This window comes from Mycothermus thermophilus, assembly GCF_041956435.1.
Source record: "Mycothermus thermophilus strain CBS 625.91 unplaced genomic scaffold VTJ04scaffold_3, whole genome shotgun sequence".
Taxonomy (NCBI): Eukaryota; Fungi; Ascomycota; class Sordariomycetes; order Sordariales; family Chaetomiaceae; genus Mycothermus; species Mycothermus thermophilus.
The window spans coordinates 352,884-369,889 of NW_027191429.1; the positions used below are offsets into that span (position 1 = coordinate 352,884).

At 52.8% G+C, this 17,006-nt stretch overlaps 6 protein-coding genes across 6 annotated transcripts; 3 read left to right on the forward strand and 3 right to left on the reverse strand.

The window, feature by feature from the left end:
* Positions 1-916: 916 nt before the first annotated feature.
* On the reverse strand, positions 917-2,192 carry VTJ04DRAFT_4224 (uncharacterized protein; the record flags this gene model as incomplete). The annotated part of the gene is made up of 5 exons (XM_069362211.1): positions 917-972; positions 1,049-1,099; positions 1,180-1,415; positions 1,506-1,600; positions 1,875-2,192. 5 exons carry the CDS (start codon positions 2,190-2,192, stop codon positions 917-919), a joined length of 756 nt encoding a protein of 251 aa, XP_069219180.1.
* Positions 2,193-2,890: 698 nt separating this feature from the next.
* On the forward strand, positions 2,891-3,188 carry VTJ04DRAFT_4225 (uncharacterized protein; the record flags this gene model as incomplete). The annotated part of the gene is made up of 2 exons (XM_069362212.1): positions 2,891-2,929; positions 3,006-3,188. The coding sequence occupies 2 exons, from the start codon at positions 2,891-2,893 to the stop codon at positions 3,186-3,188; spliced, it is 222 nt and encodes a 73-aa protein (XP_069219181.1).
* Positions 3,189-3,365: 177 nt separating this feature from the next.
* On the reverse strand, positions 3,366-4,548 carry VTJ04DRAFT_4226 (uncharacterized protein; the record flags this gene model as incomplete). The annotated part of the gene is made up of 6 exons (XM_069362213.1): positions 3,366-3,484; positions 3,545-3,783; positions 3,847-3,946; positions 4,007-4,091; positions 4,168-4,325; positions 4,425-4,548. The coding sequence occupies 6 exons, from the start codon at positions 4,546-4,548 to the stop codon at positions 3,366-3,368; spliced, it is 825 nt and encodes a 274-aa protein (XP_069219182.1).
* A 759-nt stretch (positions 4,549-5,307) lies between these two features.
* On the forward strand, positions 5,308-9,262 carry VTJ04DRAFT_4227 (uncharacterized protein; the record flags this gene model as incomplete). The annotated part of the gene is made up of 9 exons (XM_069362214.1): positions 5,308-5,438; positions 5,542-5,815; positions 5,930-6,137; positions 6,213-6,761; positions 6,958-7,576; positions 7,651-7,983; positions 8,097-8,651; positions 8,742-8,921; positions 9,013-9,262. 9 exons carry the CDS (start codon positions 5,308-5,310, stop codon positions 9,260-9,262), a joined length of 3,099 nt encoding a protein of 1,032 aa, XP_069219183.1.
* A 627-nt stretch (positions 9,263-9,889) lies between these two features.
* On the forward strand, positions 9,890-11,496 carry VTJ04DRAFT_4228 (uncharacterized protein; the record flags this gene model as incomplete). Its single annotated transcript, XM_069362215.1, has 5 exons — positions 9,890-9,979; positions 10,048-10,400; positions 10,465-10,537; positions 10,596-10,844; positions 10,906-11,496. The coding sequence occupies 5 exons, from the start codon at positions 9,890-9,892 to the stop codon at positions 11,494-11,496; spliced, it is 1,356 nt and encodes a 451-aa protein (XP_069219184.1).
* Positions 11,497-11,617: 121 nt separating this feature from the next.
* VTJ04DRAFT_4229 (uncharacterized protein) lies at positions 11,618-16,206 on the reverse strand (the record flags this gene model as incomplete). The annotated part of the gene is made up of 8 exons (XM_069362216.1): positions 11,618-12,822; positions 12,887-13,091; positions 13,169-13,796; positions 14,538-14,963; positions 15,147-15,654; positions 15,704-15,829; positions 15,894-16,100; positions 16,158-16,206. 8 exons carry the CDS (start codon positions 16,204-16,206, stop codon positions 11,618-11,620), a joined length of 3,354 nt encoding a protein of 1,117 aa, XP_069219185.1.
* Positions 16,207-17,006: the final 800 nt, after the last annotated feature.

Consider the following 17,006-nt stretch of genomic DNA (forward strand, 5'->3'; position numbering starts at 1 on the left):
GTATGTTAATTACGCCTAGCTGTGACGCTTTCTGAAGCACTGGGTCGCTGTGAGGAATATCCAGTTATATTTATAGATTAATCGATACCGCTTAGGCGCGGCCAACACTTTGCGATGGTCGAGCCATTCCCGGATACAACCAATAAGAACAAACGGTGGCGGCACTGCCTTGAAGGGAATGCATGAAGTCCAGGCCCCCAGGCCACCGGGCAACAAGACCTTTGGGGCCCGGGCAATACCAAGGTGTATGAGGCCCCAGATGCTCTACTCGGGGCCCTCACTGACCCTCAAGAACAAGCTGCCTGAGATGCTACATACTTGCTATTCATATTCTCTCATCCGCAGGGGCCACTGCCAGTGAATACCTGACATTAGACATTACTCGGGGTAGCATCATTGTTTAAAGCTGACTCCAAGATTTCGACATGTAATCGCTGTTAAAGGACCCAGCGTCGTGTGTCCAGTCCCTCTGCCACATAGGGCGGCGGATGCCTTATCGTCAAAAGAGCGCAAGTCGGTGAAACATGGGAAACGCAAGGCGCAGCCACGGAGGGGTTTGGTTGGTCGCGCCAGCGAGGCTTGTGAGGCAAGGCAGCGCGTGTGCTACACGGTCGACCATTGCCACAGTTAGGTAGGTACTTACCAGGCTTCCCGTCTGCCTTTCTTTCTCCGGTTGCTCATACCATGGACCTGCACACCAAGTATCCGGCCTGGCTTGTCTTGACTTCCCAGAACCGGCGTTACTCGAGTTTATATTCCCCGTCCCTCCCTAGTCTGGGCTCCTCCGTCTCCATCATCAGATCCTAGGTTTCATGTATGTGATTGGTATTAATCACCGCTGCTCGAGGTTGGGGGGGATTGTGGTACACTATCAGGCAAGAATGAAGCAATATTGAGGGCCGAAGATTATTATCGCTCAAGCCAGCAAACTCTCGCCAGCGCATCTTATGATACACACACCAGAGCCTTTAGCTGCCGGGAATGGGTGTAATGACCAAGGCTCTAGCTTCTACACTTTGTCTCGGCGCCTTTCCACTTGTTTTCGTACCTGACGCTGCATCATCATTATTGATGATACGGCATGAGGAATGGAAACATCCTATTTACCAAGTATCAATTCAGCATTAATCGTTGAACCTTTCGTCAGGGTTAATTATCACAATCCACATAGCAACTTACCTGCTCCATTTCGTAACCCGAGGCTATCGTGGCTCACAAAAAGGAGCGCTTCATGAACGTCCTGATCCTTAAACCAGAACCATCGATGAGATGAGGAATGCTTCAGCAGTAGAAACTCTCCAACATAGTGAGCTGACACAGCATCACATGCCAAGATGTCGTCGAACTTCGCTGACAGAGGGTCACAGAGCAACAGCGGGGCGCTGTTTATCTTGTGCCGGATCGGCATCCAAAAGCTATTAAAGAATTCTGTTAATAATTTTATGTTCTGTGGTATTATTCACGATTGATTTCATCTTCTGCGACGAAAAGGCCTAATAGCTTACTTGATGATTCTCATCCTCCACTTCTCTCGGGGGTATCGAGACCGCTCCTCCAGATTCAGCAATTTGTTGACACGCTTCTCGCCGCTCGCCTCAGACTGATCTGGTGGTCTTTGTTAATCATCTTTGAGCACAGGAATCAGCAGCGGGTGGATGGAAGATTGAGGTGATAATATTTAAACAAGTGGACACATTACCAGCATGGGGATTGCGGACGATGATGGAGTGACTGGGTCGATTAGAAAATGTGTATTCGGCCTCTTTCAATTTATCCTCTTCTAGTCTGTACTGGCGAGTAATAGCAGTTCAGTATTAACAGATCAATAATCACGTGGCACATAGGTAGCTTGATCAAGGTCTGCAACGCCTTACAGCATGGTCGTAGATAATGACCTTCTCTGCCTGGAACTTTTCCTTCATGAGAGCATGAATACCAGCCAGTTCAGTGGCCTTGTCCTGACCGTTAAAATATTTGGCCACAAAACCGGGCCCGACATCGACAAGCTCAAACCCATTTACTTCAACAGAAAGACTGTTGTTTATCGGGCGAGCGTCTGCCGCATCCACGTACACTTCGGCAAATTCGAGATTGCTGCGGTCCGGCTCGTCCTCCACAGGAACGTCAAGGGACAGAAGATATGGTTTCTCCGTGTCGTATCGGACGGACGGCACGACGTAGTCCAAGGCCATTTTGTATTTTCGAAGTTGCTGATACATATCCTCCAGTGATTCCATGACGTCTGCTTGGCAAGATTGATAATCAGTCCTGAGCACCTAGTTCAGGTCTCTCTGGTTAAGCAAAAGAAGAGGTAACGAGACCGGAATGGCGTGAAATGTATGACTAAAGCAAATAAGACGGTGGGAGTTCAGTCAGACACAGACATCTGTTGGCTTTGCCCGCAGATCTAATAGGCCACGCTTCCTTACTCTCCTTCCATCCCCTCTTCCCTCCTCGAACAATCCCCCATGCTGGATGACGTGGAAGTGGGAGGCACACCACACCATCTTCCCCTCATTCGGCTGCATTGTTCTCACGCACGGACTTAGTAGTGTGACTGCATTTTGGGTCGATGATAAATACGCGCGAGCATGATTGGGCTCGCGAGTGTGGTGTGTAGCACAAGGAAATTGCATTTCTGCAGCCTGGTGCGGAGACACGATCAGCTGAATATTATGGCATAGTCAAGATGATTGTTATCTTTCTGTTTGTAGGAACGTATTTCTTGACTTCCGTATCAAGCTGTGTCCTTGGGCATACGACGGTCTTCGTGACCGCCTGATCTTGTTCATTCCTTCTAACCCCCCCTAAACATCCAGGTTCTTTGCTATCACGCGCCTCGCAAGGACATCGTCACACAACGTTTTCGCGTCACAAAACTCACGCGAGAATGAATCCAGTGCCAGACAAGCAACATACCGATACCACTGTGAGCTCGTGCCGCCCTTGACCTCTATACAATGCACGTTGTTGACCTTTATGGCTTACTTGCGGCCTCCATTAAGACTAAGTCCGAACCAGTGGAGAACGTTGACACCCCGCTGAGCAACGAGCTCATCGACACGCGCGTCCAGCCTTGGAAGAAATTCGTCTCTATTCCTACTGAGACGAAGGTCATTAGGTTCGACAAGGACGAGATCATCCGCATGGTCCCTTGTCGGATTGATGGCAAGCATCTGGGCGGGTAAACGTGTGAGGGTCTAGGGTTAAGAGGCGAATCTATGAGAAGCGGTGTCCTTTACACATGCGCAATACCATTTCGGTTGATGCTTTAGACTTAGAGACTCGTTGGCTAGCACTCCTCAAGTTCTTTTGTTGGACAAGCGACATCATGCTTATCACATCAGAGTTCCATTAACCGTTGTTCAGTGCTTGGTCCAAATAATGGATCGGACCTCGATGCTCTCCCTGATTTGTCCTGAGCCCGATCCAGGAAGATCAAAAGCCGCATGTGGGGTGCTTGCTGTCCCGCAACGGTTAGTTTCTGGATAAAACGTTGTCAAAAACAAAAAAAAAAAAAAGTAAACAAAATCGTTAAGCATACCTTGTTTGCCTTGCCGGAACTTCTGGGAGTCCCAGACTACAAAGAGGATAATCTCATTGGATTTCTGGTCTGGAAGCCACCACCACTGATGGGTTGGCTTATGCTTGAGATACATGGCCTCGTCGATATGGTCCTTCAACACCTGATCGCAGAGTTCCCAGTCACTAGAGTGAACCGAGCGCCAATCGCATAAAGCGAGGGGCTTGACAGTCACCATCGGGACAAGAGGTCGCCAGATGCTGCGAACAGTGTTAGATCTATGTTCCAAGCATTGTCTCTGCAAACCACCACCGGTGCCTCACTTGATGATGCGGAATCTTCCCTCTCCCTTATTGAGCCGTTCTCTTTCCTCATCGGTCAGATGCTCCGTAACAATTTTTCTTCCACAGAGACCCGATTCGTCTACAATATTATCAGTCCGAATACTGGACACCAGGTATTTCAATTCAAGAGGTAGCAGACCTGCGTGTACGCACGCGGCGGGCGGGAGCTGAACGAATCGATCAGGGGGCCGCGGCCATGTCACCTCCGCACGCGTACTTCGGATCTGCGGACAGTCAGGGTTCAGCAGCTAGTTGGCCCATGGGGAGACTCGACTCTCGATAAGGCTTGGAACATATTACCCTCCAATCGTATAGGATAACTTGTTCTGCTTCAAGGTGATCCTTGAGAAGATCACCGAGGACCGTAAGGTAGGACTTGACCGTTTCCTCCCCTCCAGGCTGCTGGATGACGTCCAGTGTCAATGAGTCCTTCGGCTCGAGGGCAACAAACTCAAATCCTGTCGTTTCTAGGGAGAAATTTTCTAGTCCGCAACTTCTGGCGTCTCGAACAGTGATACCCTCGTAAAAAGAATATCTCATGTTTGTTCGTGGCTGACCCGGCTCTGGGTGGTAAAGTATTTCGTACGGCTTCTCGTAGATGAGTTCGTCTGCGTTGGAAATATGCCCGAGAGTGCCTTGAACTGTACGGTCCTGTTGCGCAGCGAAGATGTCTGTAGACATTCTGTGTGTTGTGCGCGGGGAAACAAGATGGATGGATCAAGGAGGTAGAATAACAGGTTTGTCGACCGCCAAGCGATTAATGTTGGATCACGGTCCAACAACTGGACCAAAGCCAAGAGGAACTAAAAGCCCTGGGAAAATGGCGATCTGATCATGGACTCGCACGAACACCGGTGAAGGAAGCCTTCTTGGCACATAAAGGTCCCGGAATCCAGAGGGTTGAGAACGTCGAACCCGCGAGCATCCGTCATGCCCCTCCGGCATGTGCTGCCTTCTGGGAATGGGAGCCTTGCCTCGCAGCAAGGGCTCAATGACGCGGGGCGTCTGATAACCAAAATTGCATGCCTGCACACATCCCACGCCACCAGCCTACGCCTTGCCGCTGCCCGTTTCCCACAGTTACTGGGCCAGAGCCACGTCATACGATGCCTAGGTTGCACGAAGTCGTTGTCTTTGTGAGTGGCAAATGGGGCTTTGATGCTGCTGGTGGTGCTCTGGGAACCCTACAGATGTCCAGGTACATAGGCAGCCGACGATCTCCGTAACTTGCGCACTGCACTACCTCGGTCATGACTATTAGTAGGTATTCCGCTGCTTGTCTGCAGCCTGTCCGAAACCGGGCTTCATAACCCGGGCCTCTGCACCCCGCTCCAAGACGTTTAACCAAACCACCAATCTCGATGTTTTTGGTGGTGATATTTATCATCTGTGCATCAACAGATCCCCCCTAATATGGGATAAAGCCAATTCCTGTTCATCATGGGATTGAGAAGCTCTACCGATGCATTCCTCGACTCCACGTCTGCTGCTGCGGCCAGCACGTGCTTCGTTACAGCAACGAGCAACTCCGGAGGCGGTAGCGAGGACACAGACGGAGTCCTTCTAGACATGTCAGGCCATCTCTGCGTTCATATGTTCTCTCAGCTCATTCTCATAATATATACCGTCCTTGGCTGACCCGTGCCCTATTACATGATGGGCTTGGCTATGTAGGGAACAACGATGGCAAGACGCGTTGCGACACTGCGAAAAGGAACTGTCGCGGGAAGATTTCCAGCTGATTATGGAATACAAATCCCCGGAGCAACTCATCCAGGCGGTAGACTCGATGATTACAAAGACACAAAATGAAAGCGTCCCTGGTATCCTCCGCCGCCTCAAGCCACATCTTGTCCAGGTCGAAAGATTTGTTGGGTTTCTGGCTATGGCTACTTTGCCCGACCTGAAGAAGTTTTGCATATGGGGTTTGATCATCCTGGGGCTTGAGGTACGTAATTTTACATCCGAAGAGCGACTTCGTTTCTGAGAAGGACGGAGCATGGAGGATGGTCCCATGTGTATCCTCAATTCCTGCAGCGCCTAACCACAACTTCGCCTGCAGCTTGCTCAGAGATCCTTCGAAGTCCTCGAGACCATTACCGAGATGTGGTCCGAGCTGGGCAACAGTCTTCAAATCTTTGATGGTTACCGAGATGTAATTCTCAGCGATCCCTCTCTGGGTTTGGCTTTGTTCGAGACACACGAAGAGCTCTTGAAGTTCGCTGTGTCTACGATCAAGATACTTCGGCATGTCCGCGCTGGGAAGTTTGGTACGATTAATCACCATCCTTATATTCCTCTCAATGGTCTTCTCTGACCACCTTGCTAACAACCTGCCTGGCCAGATCCCGGTTCCTATCTCAAAGACTGCCGATCCAAGTTCAGCAAAACATCCCAATATATCTCTCACCGGATCCATGTCATCAAAGAGAAGGCCCAGGCCAAGATTCTAATGCAGAATCAACAAAATTCAGAAATCATGGAGTACTTGGCCAAACAATCCGAGATGAGAGGCGACGCGGCTGTTGAGACCACAACCGCAAAGTTGCCTTGCCACTATATCCCGTTCCCGCCGAATCCCAAATTCTATGGGCGAAGCCTCATTCTACGTCAGGTATCTGCCCAGTTTTCCCGGTATCGCTCGGACAGCCGGCTTGTGAAGGTAGCATTGTGGGCAACCGCAGGCATCGGGAAAACACAAATTGCCCTCGAGCATGCGTGGCGCGAACGCGACGCTGGCAAGCAGGTCATTCTATGGATTGACGCCGAAAAGGAAACGGAACGCATCAAAGCCTTCAACGAAATTGCTCACCTGCTGGAGCTCCCCGGGGCATTAGGCCCAAAGGACTCGGATCAGAACAGGCTTCTTGTGCTAAGGTGGTTGCAGGAAACAAGTAAGATCAACCTTCCGTCTTATGTTAATATTATTGTATTTCCAATGTTGTTTTGCGAAGCATCTGCAGCTCTCCCTCGGTTGCTTCTTCTTCTTGACGAAAGGGATTGATAATTCCGTCATCCTCTTGATCGCCATGGGTACATGACTGGTGGGAGAGAAACTTCAGGCTAACCGACACCTTGCTGTTGTGCTAGAAACACCATGGCTTTTGATCATCGATAACCTCGAAAGTGAGGAGGGTGCGCGAGCCCAGGATGTCATGGATTTGATATGTCCAACGCATGGGTGTGGGAATGTTCTTGTGACGTGCCGAAGTGAACTGCTGGCAGCATCCGTGGCCGATGGGGCGGCCGCCAGCATCGAGGTTCCAGCATTTACCCCAGACGAAGGTGCAGAGCTTCTCCTTAGGCGCCTCGGCCGCGCTGAAAACAGTTTGGCCGCCTCGGAGTCCGACAGGTCGGCGTCCCTGGAGCTGGCCGAACTCTTGGGTGGTCATGCTCTGATGCTCGACGTCATGGCGAGAACCATATTGGCAAAAAGGAAGCAGTTATCGGATTTTGTACGGATGTACAAGAGGAAGCCCCGACCGCTGCATCAGAAACCAAGAAACATGGTCGCCAGAATTGCAAACCAGTACTACAGGCGAAGCGAAGACGCCGAGTCGCTGTGGGCAATCCCCTTCCAGCAACTGGACTCAGCTGAAGCAGCAATCATGCGCGTATTGTGCATGTGTGGCCCAAATAAAGTGCCTTCAACGCTCTTTATTCCTGACAACCGTGAGGGGCTGACCGATCTGGTTGCAGATGAAGACGAGTAAGGACTTTGTTACCTCCCCTCGTCCGCACAAGTCTGGTTCTTGCCACCACTAACATCGTAATAATTAATAGATTGGACGATGTCCTCCTAGCCCTCCGCGCCCGGTCTCTCGTCAGTGTGAACGAGACTGGCTCCCTCATTTCGGTTCACAGGATGATCCAGGGCGAGTATCGATATCATCTAACGGTGGAACAACGAAAGCAAGGATGGCAAAGTGCTGTGATTCTCTTGCGTCAAGCTTTCCCACATCAAGCACATGGGTCTACTATGTTCAACTACTGGCCGAAATGCGAAACCCTCATTGAGCACGTTGTTTCCACGGCCGAGAGATTTCGCGAGCTCAACGAGGAAATCAAGATCGACTATTGGGAAGACTTTGTCGATCTCATTGCCGACGGCGCCAAGTAAGTCACTCTCTGTTACCCTCATCGATATTTGTTTTTCAATTGCAGCGAATCAACCGCCATAAAAAGCCTCATGGCAACGTCAGAATGATGCTCATAAGACGCAACTGCAGGTACCTCATTGAATGCGGCCGCTATAACGCAGCCCAACAGCTCATAGAGCATGGCTTTTATCACTGTACGATGACCGGATGCTCCAGCACTCTTCCCTACACGAACCTCTGTGCGCACGTAGGCCACATCCTCAGCGAACGTGGCCACGAAGATGCTGCGTATCGCTATAGCGCCACTGTTCTGCGGCTCCGCGAAGAGATATTGGGCCCTAATCATCCCGAGGTCGCCGACGCCCTCAGCAAAACGGCTCTCTCTATGGTGGGCCGCGGACCTGGTGGCAAGTTGGACGAGAACCTGACCAAGCACGCCAACGGTAACGGAAACGGAGAAGAAGCAAACCAACTGGAAATCGCCCTGGCGATGCTAGAGCGTAGTCTCAAAATTCATCTTTCCCAGCCGCAGCAGGACCACAAACGGATAATGCACGTACGCCACTTCAACCTTGCCTTCGCACTTCGTGCCCTTGGTCGTCTGGACGAGGCCCGCCGCCATGTCGACGAGGCGAGTGCATGCGCGCGAGCAGAATTCGGAGACAAATCCAGATACCTCACAATGTAAGGGGAATATCTGCTGCATACAACCTTCATTGTCGTGCCGTCTGTCACCAGCTCCTCTGCTAACTGAGCGTGATTTTGAACCTTCAGTTCCTACCGCATGTACGCCGATTTTGCAATCCGAAAAGGTGATTTCGATGAAGCGTTCCGTCAGGCCGAAAAGTCTTTTGCCATTGCACGGCTTGAGGGCGCCATGACCCCTTGGGTAGCCGCTGCGTTGTACTATCTGGGGGACATCCGGTGCCGCCAAGGCAGGGGTGCTGAAGCTATGTGAGTCCTGCTCGCCGCCGAGTCGATGCCCTGAGATCCGTTACCCCCCTTAGAGAGGTTCTGATTTCTAACCCTTATCCTTCCATAACAGTGAGTTTTTGGACGAAGCCCGACTCATTACCCAGGTGACACAACGCGAAAAGGGCGATTTGGGAGAATACGCCCGGGTGATTCACAAACTGGCGCAAGCATACCACCTGGCTGGTGAAACAGACAAGGCAGCGGAACTAAACCAGGAAGCCGATGAATTGTACGATCAGTTGATACACACTGGGGAGTATACGAGGGTTGAAGATCAGGAAGCAAAATGGGACTATTTAGTGTCCCTCAAGTTTCGGTAGCTGTCTAAGATTGCGTTCATTATTATTCGAAATGACAATCATGAATTTAAACAAGTGGAGTATAAATAGTTTCAGTGAACTACTCACGGCCGCGGCCACATATACCTATGATGGCTGGACCACCGCTCCTGAAAAAAGTGCGACATTGCATTGGAGTCTGCCTCAGTCCATCAGCGAGTCGCATAAACGTTTCATACAATAACAATGAGCGCTTTGTCCTCGCGGACGGGAGAGCGGGTAAATAAATGAGCACAGGAGTCCGTGAACCTGGGGACCCCAGGTTCGTTCCAAAAAGCTAGTCCCGGCAATTTGCAAACCCCACGATCTGTCATGTGAGTGTTAGTGGTGTTTATTCAATACTACTTGCCATCAAATGATAGTGTAGCACTGGCAACGATCACCCGTGGTCCACTATTAGTCCACCAATGCCGGAGCTACTAGGGCCGTACAAAGTCGTTCATGGCCAACGTCCTTCTCGGGCATCATGCTCCGGTGCCTGGAAATGGCATTACTAGGTGAATACTACAAGTACTCGGTGCGTGCCGTGCCCGACGTTCTGTCATTCCCTAGCGGAATCGCGTTGTTGGCTGCCCCTTGCCAGGAGCTATTCAGCCTCCCTGTGTCAAAATGCGGTTCTTGTCACTTACTGTTGTGGCGACGCTCTCGCGCCTAGTTTCAGCTTCTTTGCAGATCGTGCCTGGAGGGACCTGGACCACAGTAAGCATGCACCCGACTTGAAGGTGACCGTGGTGCCCAAATTTGACGTATTAAACTAATCGTCGCAGTCCGACGGCGAGCATCTCCAAGCACACGGCGCCGGGTTTGTTTACGAAAATGGGACATACTACATGATCGGCGAGGACAAGAGCGGCGGCCACAGTTTCACTAATGTCAACTGCTATGCCTCCACGGACTTGGTTCAATGGACCAAAGTCGGCGCCTTGTTGTCGCAGCAGCCGTCTGGGGACCTTGGCCCGAACCGCGTGGTCGAACGGCCGAAGGTGATCTACAACGACCGCACACGGAAATATGTTTTGTGGATGCACATGGATAGCAGCAACTATGGCGAGGCGCGCGTTGCGGTAGCCACTGGCGATAGCGTGTGTGGGAGGTACCAGTATATTCGGAGTTTCCAACCGTGAGTGTTGGCCATCTTCCGCAACATGGTGACAAAGGTCGTTGGCTAATTAAACTGCGGATAGACTTGGGAGGCAAAGCCGTGACATGGGCTTGTTCAAGGATGATGACGGCAAAGGCTACCTACTAACTGAAGATGTTCGTTCTCCAACTCCCGAGCAACCCTTGTCCTGACAGATACTAACCCCTCCCTCAGCGCCAGCACGGCCTCCGCATTGTGGCCCTCTCCGACGACTACCTCAACCCCACGCAAGATGTCTTTTCATGGCGTCTCGAAGGCGGAAACCGCGTCGAAGCTCCGGCCATGGTCAAGCTCGGCGGCACATATTACCTCTTCGCAAGCATGATGACGGGCTGGGACTCCAACGACAACCAGTACACGACAGCCACAAACCTGCGCGGGCCGTGGTCTCCGTGGAGGAAGTTCGCCGACTCTGGGTCCAATGTCAGTCTCCTGTCGTCGATCCTTAGTGCACGCCTGACACTGTCTAACATCTTACCAACAGACTTACAACTCCCAAACCACTTACATCCTGAAAACCAGCGAGAACAGCGCCATCTACATGGGCGACCGCTGGGTCAAGGACAACCTGATGGCTAGCACCTACGTCTGGCTTCCCTTACAAATCAGCGGCACGACCGTGACCATGAAGAACCGCGTCAACTGGGTCCCTACCAACCAGCCCGCCTTCTGGACAGCCGGCCCTACCGAGACCCAATACGAGGGCGAGAATGCGATCTATGGCGGCAGAGCGCGCACTGTCGATTGTTCTCAGTGCTCAGGCAAGCGGGCGGCAGGGTACATCGGCGGGCCGGATCGGGGCACCGTCACGTTCACCGGCATTCGCAGCGACATCGACGGTATGACCACAATCCGGATCAAGTTCCTCAATGGCGACAGCACACCCCGCTACGCCTGGGTGCGGGTGAATGGAGATGCCGGAAGGAAGGTTGCTTTCCTGACTGCGAGGGGCGATCCGGCGAGCAGCACGCTCCACGTCTCCTTGAGGAGGGGCAACAGTAACACCATCACATTTGAGGGATACAACGGCGGTTGGGGCCCGGATATTGACCGGCTGATGGTGCCAGTGTCTTAGGAGGATGACCATTGGATAATAACAAGTGGTTTTCTTGATGAACTAAGAGCTCGAAAGCAGATAAATACAAATGCCACCAACTCCCCTTGTGTGATATGTCCCATAACACTCAATAGTCCTTTTAATACTCCATCAACACCTGCAAAAACTGCCAAAAGTCATTCACGGTGCCCAGGCCAGTGACAGTATCGTACCCCGGTCCTGCCTGCCAGCCCACCATCTCGAGCTTTCCATCCGGGAACCAACACCCAGCACTAATACCCTCCGTGACATCCCTGAGCACCCTCCTCACTCTCTCCTGATACAAAATGGGATTCAGCCACCCCAAGCTGGGCTTACCAGCACGCATCCGCGCATCGTTCACCAACGCCACCATCGCCGCCACGACGGGTGTGCTCGCGCTGGTCCCCAGAACTTGGGCATAATCTCCCGCAAGCGCGATCTGGAACGCAGAGCCAATCGCGCTAATATCCGGCGTTGCGCGACCGTTGTGGTTGAACATGTTCATGCGGTGCGCCCACGCCCGGTCGATGGTGTAGTTCTGCAGCAGACGATCCACGTACGGCTTGACAACCTCCTCCTGCCACTCGGGCCGGGCAAAGAAGTCGCTGAACCCGCCCGCACTGTAGACCGCGCCCGTAACCGGGGGGCCGATATTATCCGTGGCACCGACAGCGGTGACGTAGGGACAGCTTGCGGGGAAGGTTGAGATGAAGCGCTTGGCGTTCAGCTCGTGCGACCAGCAGCGCGTCTGACCCTGGCCTGCGGCTCCGGCGTCGCCCGTGGCTGCCAGCACTGTGACACCACGCGCGGTCAGGGCAGCAAACATGTCGCAGACCCGCTCGGCGTAAGCACGAGGAACGCCAGGCTCATCGTCGGCGTAACTGATGCTAAGAACGTGAGGAAGCTCCTCATCAGGCTTGGCGAGAAGGGCTTCGAGGAATTCCAGGTACGGTTCGTTGTCGCTGAGCTCCGGGGGGAATGGAGTACCCGTCATGGGGTCGAGTTCTGTCCCGCGACCGCCTGTGGAGTAGTAGATGACTTGGGCCGGGTAGCCGAGGCCCATGGCATACTGGACGTCGAGAGATGCCTCGAGGCCGGCGTTGAACGGAGAATCCTGGGGGTTGGTACCGTTGTTGATCAGCTCGATGGTGAAGTTGTAGTTTCGAGGAATCAGTGGCATGGTGTCGCGGAGGAATCTCGAAACGTCCGCGTGCATGATCCACTGGTCTAAGAATCCAGCCACACCAAACCGAACTGGGCTTGTCCGTGAAGGAGGTGTGTACGTGATGTTGTACAGCTTTTTGATGCAGCTTGGGACGGTGGCTGCGAAGCATGGAAGGACTCCGAAGAATTCCTCGGGCGTGAGCTCCTTGGTTGGGCTCGCTACCGCCGAGCTTGAAGTTGACGTCGAAGTCGAAGCTAAAGTCGAGCTTGAAGTTGAGGTTGAGGGTGATGTTGACGATGACGTTGACGTTGATGTTGTTGTTGTTTTCGTCGTCGTTGGTGTTGCTGACGTGATCATCGTCGTCTTTGCTGTCGTCTTTGGAAGAACGGTGGTGCTTGACGTCTTCACATCCGAGCACTTCAGCTTTCTGTGCTTTGGGCCGTTCTTCTGTCGGGAATTGTATCGGGCCGAGCGCGGTGGCATGAAGTTGGTGAGTGGATGAACGAACTCGATGTAGTCGCGCAGCGACGCCGGAACCTTATACGATATCGCCCGTAGATGCCGGTCCTGATCCTCCTCGAAAACGTAGTATCCCAAGTCCGCTTCAAACAGCGACTTGACGAGTTGCGCCGTGGCTTCAAAGCTGATCAATCCTCCTTGCTCATGAATGTTCCGCACGCCGCTTGAACGTAGCCAGTTGGAAACGGCACGCGCCGTGCTCCTGTTCGGCCGCCGAGCCTGTAGGACCTCATCGCGGCTCCAATGCTTGCCGAATGAAGGATGCGTCGGGTTCCGGCGTTGGTGCAAACTCGCCTTGAGCTGTTCTATCCGAGGTTGCCTCAACGCGATGAAGAGCGTGATCTTGTCAGAAGCGCTGGCGTTCCCTTGAAAGCTCCATCCTTCAGGGATCTCGGTGGTCTCTTCGAGAATCACGGAAGACGCCGCCCAAGCCCAACCGGCGAGGCTCAACAGGGCTGTCACAAATGACGTCTTCATCTTGCGGCGAGTCGGAGATGCCCAGAAAGGAACGACATTTGGTGAACGAACCTCGGCGGCAAAGGTTCTCCGGCCAGGCGAATAAGCCGGGAGGGCGTCATGCTGGTTATACGAAGTCGGCGTTGTCCAGCCTGCCCTGGAATCCTGGTCATCATAAAGGCAGTATATCTTTTTTTGGGCACGTCCATTTGTAGGTCTCCACGGGACTAGACGGTAGAACCATCTGTTCAAGGCTTGGTGAGGCTCGGCGCAATATACAAGAGGGTCTACCGCCTGAACGCGGAGGGGATGATGCGACGCAAGTTTGGTGTTCCCCGAGTCTGGTCCTTCTGCGCCTATGAAGTCACTGGCTGAAGGTCCTTGGACAGCTTTCGCCCAAGACCCGGTCCCCCATTCAGCCGGGCCCGAGCCGAGAGATCGCCAATGCGGTACCGGGTGCTATTGGCGGCGAGGGTTGCATCGTTCCTGGGCGGAGATGATCTGCAGCCACAAACCTCCGCGTTCCCAGTTTGGATGGCAATGCGAGTGAAGAATAGGGTGTTTAGGCGTTTGACCGTTGGATTCCAGGCGTTGGGGACGCTGTTGCATCAGACATGTGTTTGGTGCTCAGGACTCAGCGTGATAGAACCATGGCAGAAACCTTGGCAAACGGGGGAATAGCGGTGGTCGTTAGCACCCATTTCTCTTCTTCCGACCCTCCGCTTGGTACCGAGGATGAGAATGGGTATCTGCGACTGATGTTGCATCCGTCCGAGAAGGTGGTTTATTTTAGGATCCTTGCGCTCTCCCCGCGGACACCCGACAGAGCCTCACCAAACAACACGTCGCCCGTTAGGTATTTGCTGTTCGGTCGGCCATGACTTCTACATTCTTTCACTGAGCCGGAGTCGCCACATCTTGCTTGGCTTGAAAGCCCCAGCGCGGATCCGTAGAGACGAGCTTGCCTGCTCGTTTCAGAAGCATGCCCACCATGACCAGGCCCAGAATGGTGTTCAGGACGATCGCCCATACGCCGATAGCAAACGCCTTATGCGTCAGGAAGGGCGTCTCATTCAGACCGACTTGGATAATGAGCAACCCAATCTCTCCGCGTGCCACCATGGCGGAACCAAGCAGCGCGGCTGGGCCCCAACTGACGCGTGTTGGTGTGTCAATGTCCTTCCGGCGGTGGGCCAGAAGGTCACAGGCTGGAATCACCAAGCCAACAACGAGCTTGCCAAACGCCATCAGAAACGTGTAGACTACGCCCTTCCAGATGACCTCGCCGGTCCACAGCTCTGTAAACGGTATGGCGAAACCAACGCTGGCAAAGAAAAGAGGTTGGAAGATGAATCGCTGTGCTGCGCCCAGATAATGTGAAAATGTGGCCGCGAATCCTGGAATCGTTCCATCATCCATTGCCGATGATTCTGTGTCTTCAGTTGACAGACTGCTCAAGAAAGCCCCTGCCAGAAATGAGCCAAACAAGACCGAAGCTCCTGCGTACGCTGCGATGGCCAAGAACCCGCCCAAGACAAATGTCATGAGGACAATGTTGATAATGTGAGCCCACTGCGCCAGACGCCGAACACGTGGCTCAACAAATCGACGATAAACCGGGCGGGCAACGAAGAAGCCGACAGCGGGCGTCAGCAAGGCCATTAGGACGCTGGCCAGCACCGGCCGACCGATGATCCATCCCAAGCTCTGAGAGCTATGCGACTCAAAGGGGGATACACTGACTTCTGGCCCAGCAATGTCGCGGAGGTTGTGAATCACGCTGACTAGAACCAAGCCGCACACATCATCGAGGAGGGCAGCGCTGACAAGGACGGTTCCAACGCGAGTCTGGGAGTAGTCCACACAGTCCGTGTCGACGTCATTAGACGTAGTAGCATCACTGTCCGGATCCGAGGAATTGCTGTTTGCCTTGGACGCACTCGACAACAGAACGAAAGTGGTGCCTAGCGACGTGGAGCAGAGAGCCGTGCCGAGGATGAAGGCTTCGAGAGGGGCTAGGAATGTCAGCGGCAAAGAGAGTTTGATGGAGTGGGTTAGCCTTACAAGACCCGAAAGCACCGTGGAACAGCGCAAAGGAGAGAGCGATTGGAGTGAGCACACCCAGGAGAGCGGCCACGACGCCCAAGAACAGGTTTTGGCGGAGTAAGTCGAGACGAACGGTAAGGCCACCTGAAGGATGTTAGAGACGCTTGATCTGGATCGCTATGGAATCTAGATGTGCTATTCTTCATACCTTCGAGGATGATGAGGATCAAGCCGAGGTATCCCAGAGCGAGAAACGTTTCCTGCCAACTGATGGCCAAGATGTTGGCGATAGGTAGGCCATAGATGAGACCAACAACAATGTGACCAATCAAGGAAGTATGAAGAAGCTTATCAGCGAGCCATTCCGCGATGGCAAGAAAGAGAAAGAAGGATATGAGAGTGAGAATGCTGATGACTGGCACTTGGTGTTAGCATCTGCCTGTGTCTTGGAATTGGACATTAGGTACCTTACCATCTGGTTCGCGGTATTCTAGAAACTTGACGCTTCCATCAGCTGCCATTATTATCTCAGGAACTTAATGACTTGTGCTATCTGAATCATAAAAGCGTTATCCTAAAAGACTAGGTCGTTGAGTTGTCCTGAGTCGGCGAAGTTGACCTCTGACACGAAGAGACTTTCTGGACGCATTCAACAACTCTAACCCTTGATTAGTCATCAACCCAGTCCCACTTTGCTCCAATGCCCAGAAAACGAGGGTTGTGCGAGACAAGTGCCAGCCCGATGCACGCAACTTCCTGGGCAGGCACGCACTGAAGACAACAGTAGGTAATTACCTGACCTATTCATCCTGTTCTGTCTTATGCCTAACTTCCTGTTAATCGCGAATCTTGAAGGGCATGCCGGTAACATTGTGTTTATGCCAAATCCAGATCCGGACAATCCTTCGGGTTGGCGTAGAATCTGCCACCTAGCTTCTCGATGATTTTGCAGCGTTCCTCCATGGTGAAAGCGTTGAATGCCATCCCGGCATTCTTCGCAGAAGCCTCTAAGGCAGTGCTGCTGAGGACCCAAACACCACCCCCAACCGGCCATCCGGTTATGATGAATTTTTCCTCCCGGGGCTGTAACGGAACGTATATCGGCAGGATGCTCTTAAACCATGCACCTTCACTCACCCACCGGTGAGCGCCCAGTTGCCGCACTAAACGGTGGCATTAAGCCCATTAGTGTCAAGTCCATATTACGACGCCATTATCGTAGAGGGGTTAGGGTTACGTACTCTTATAGCAATGTGCCTCTTCGTCGGCGGTCGTGTTGGGGTCCTTTGGATCGGGTCGCGGTACAAGTTGAAACCGGTCG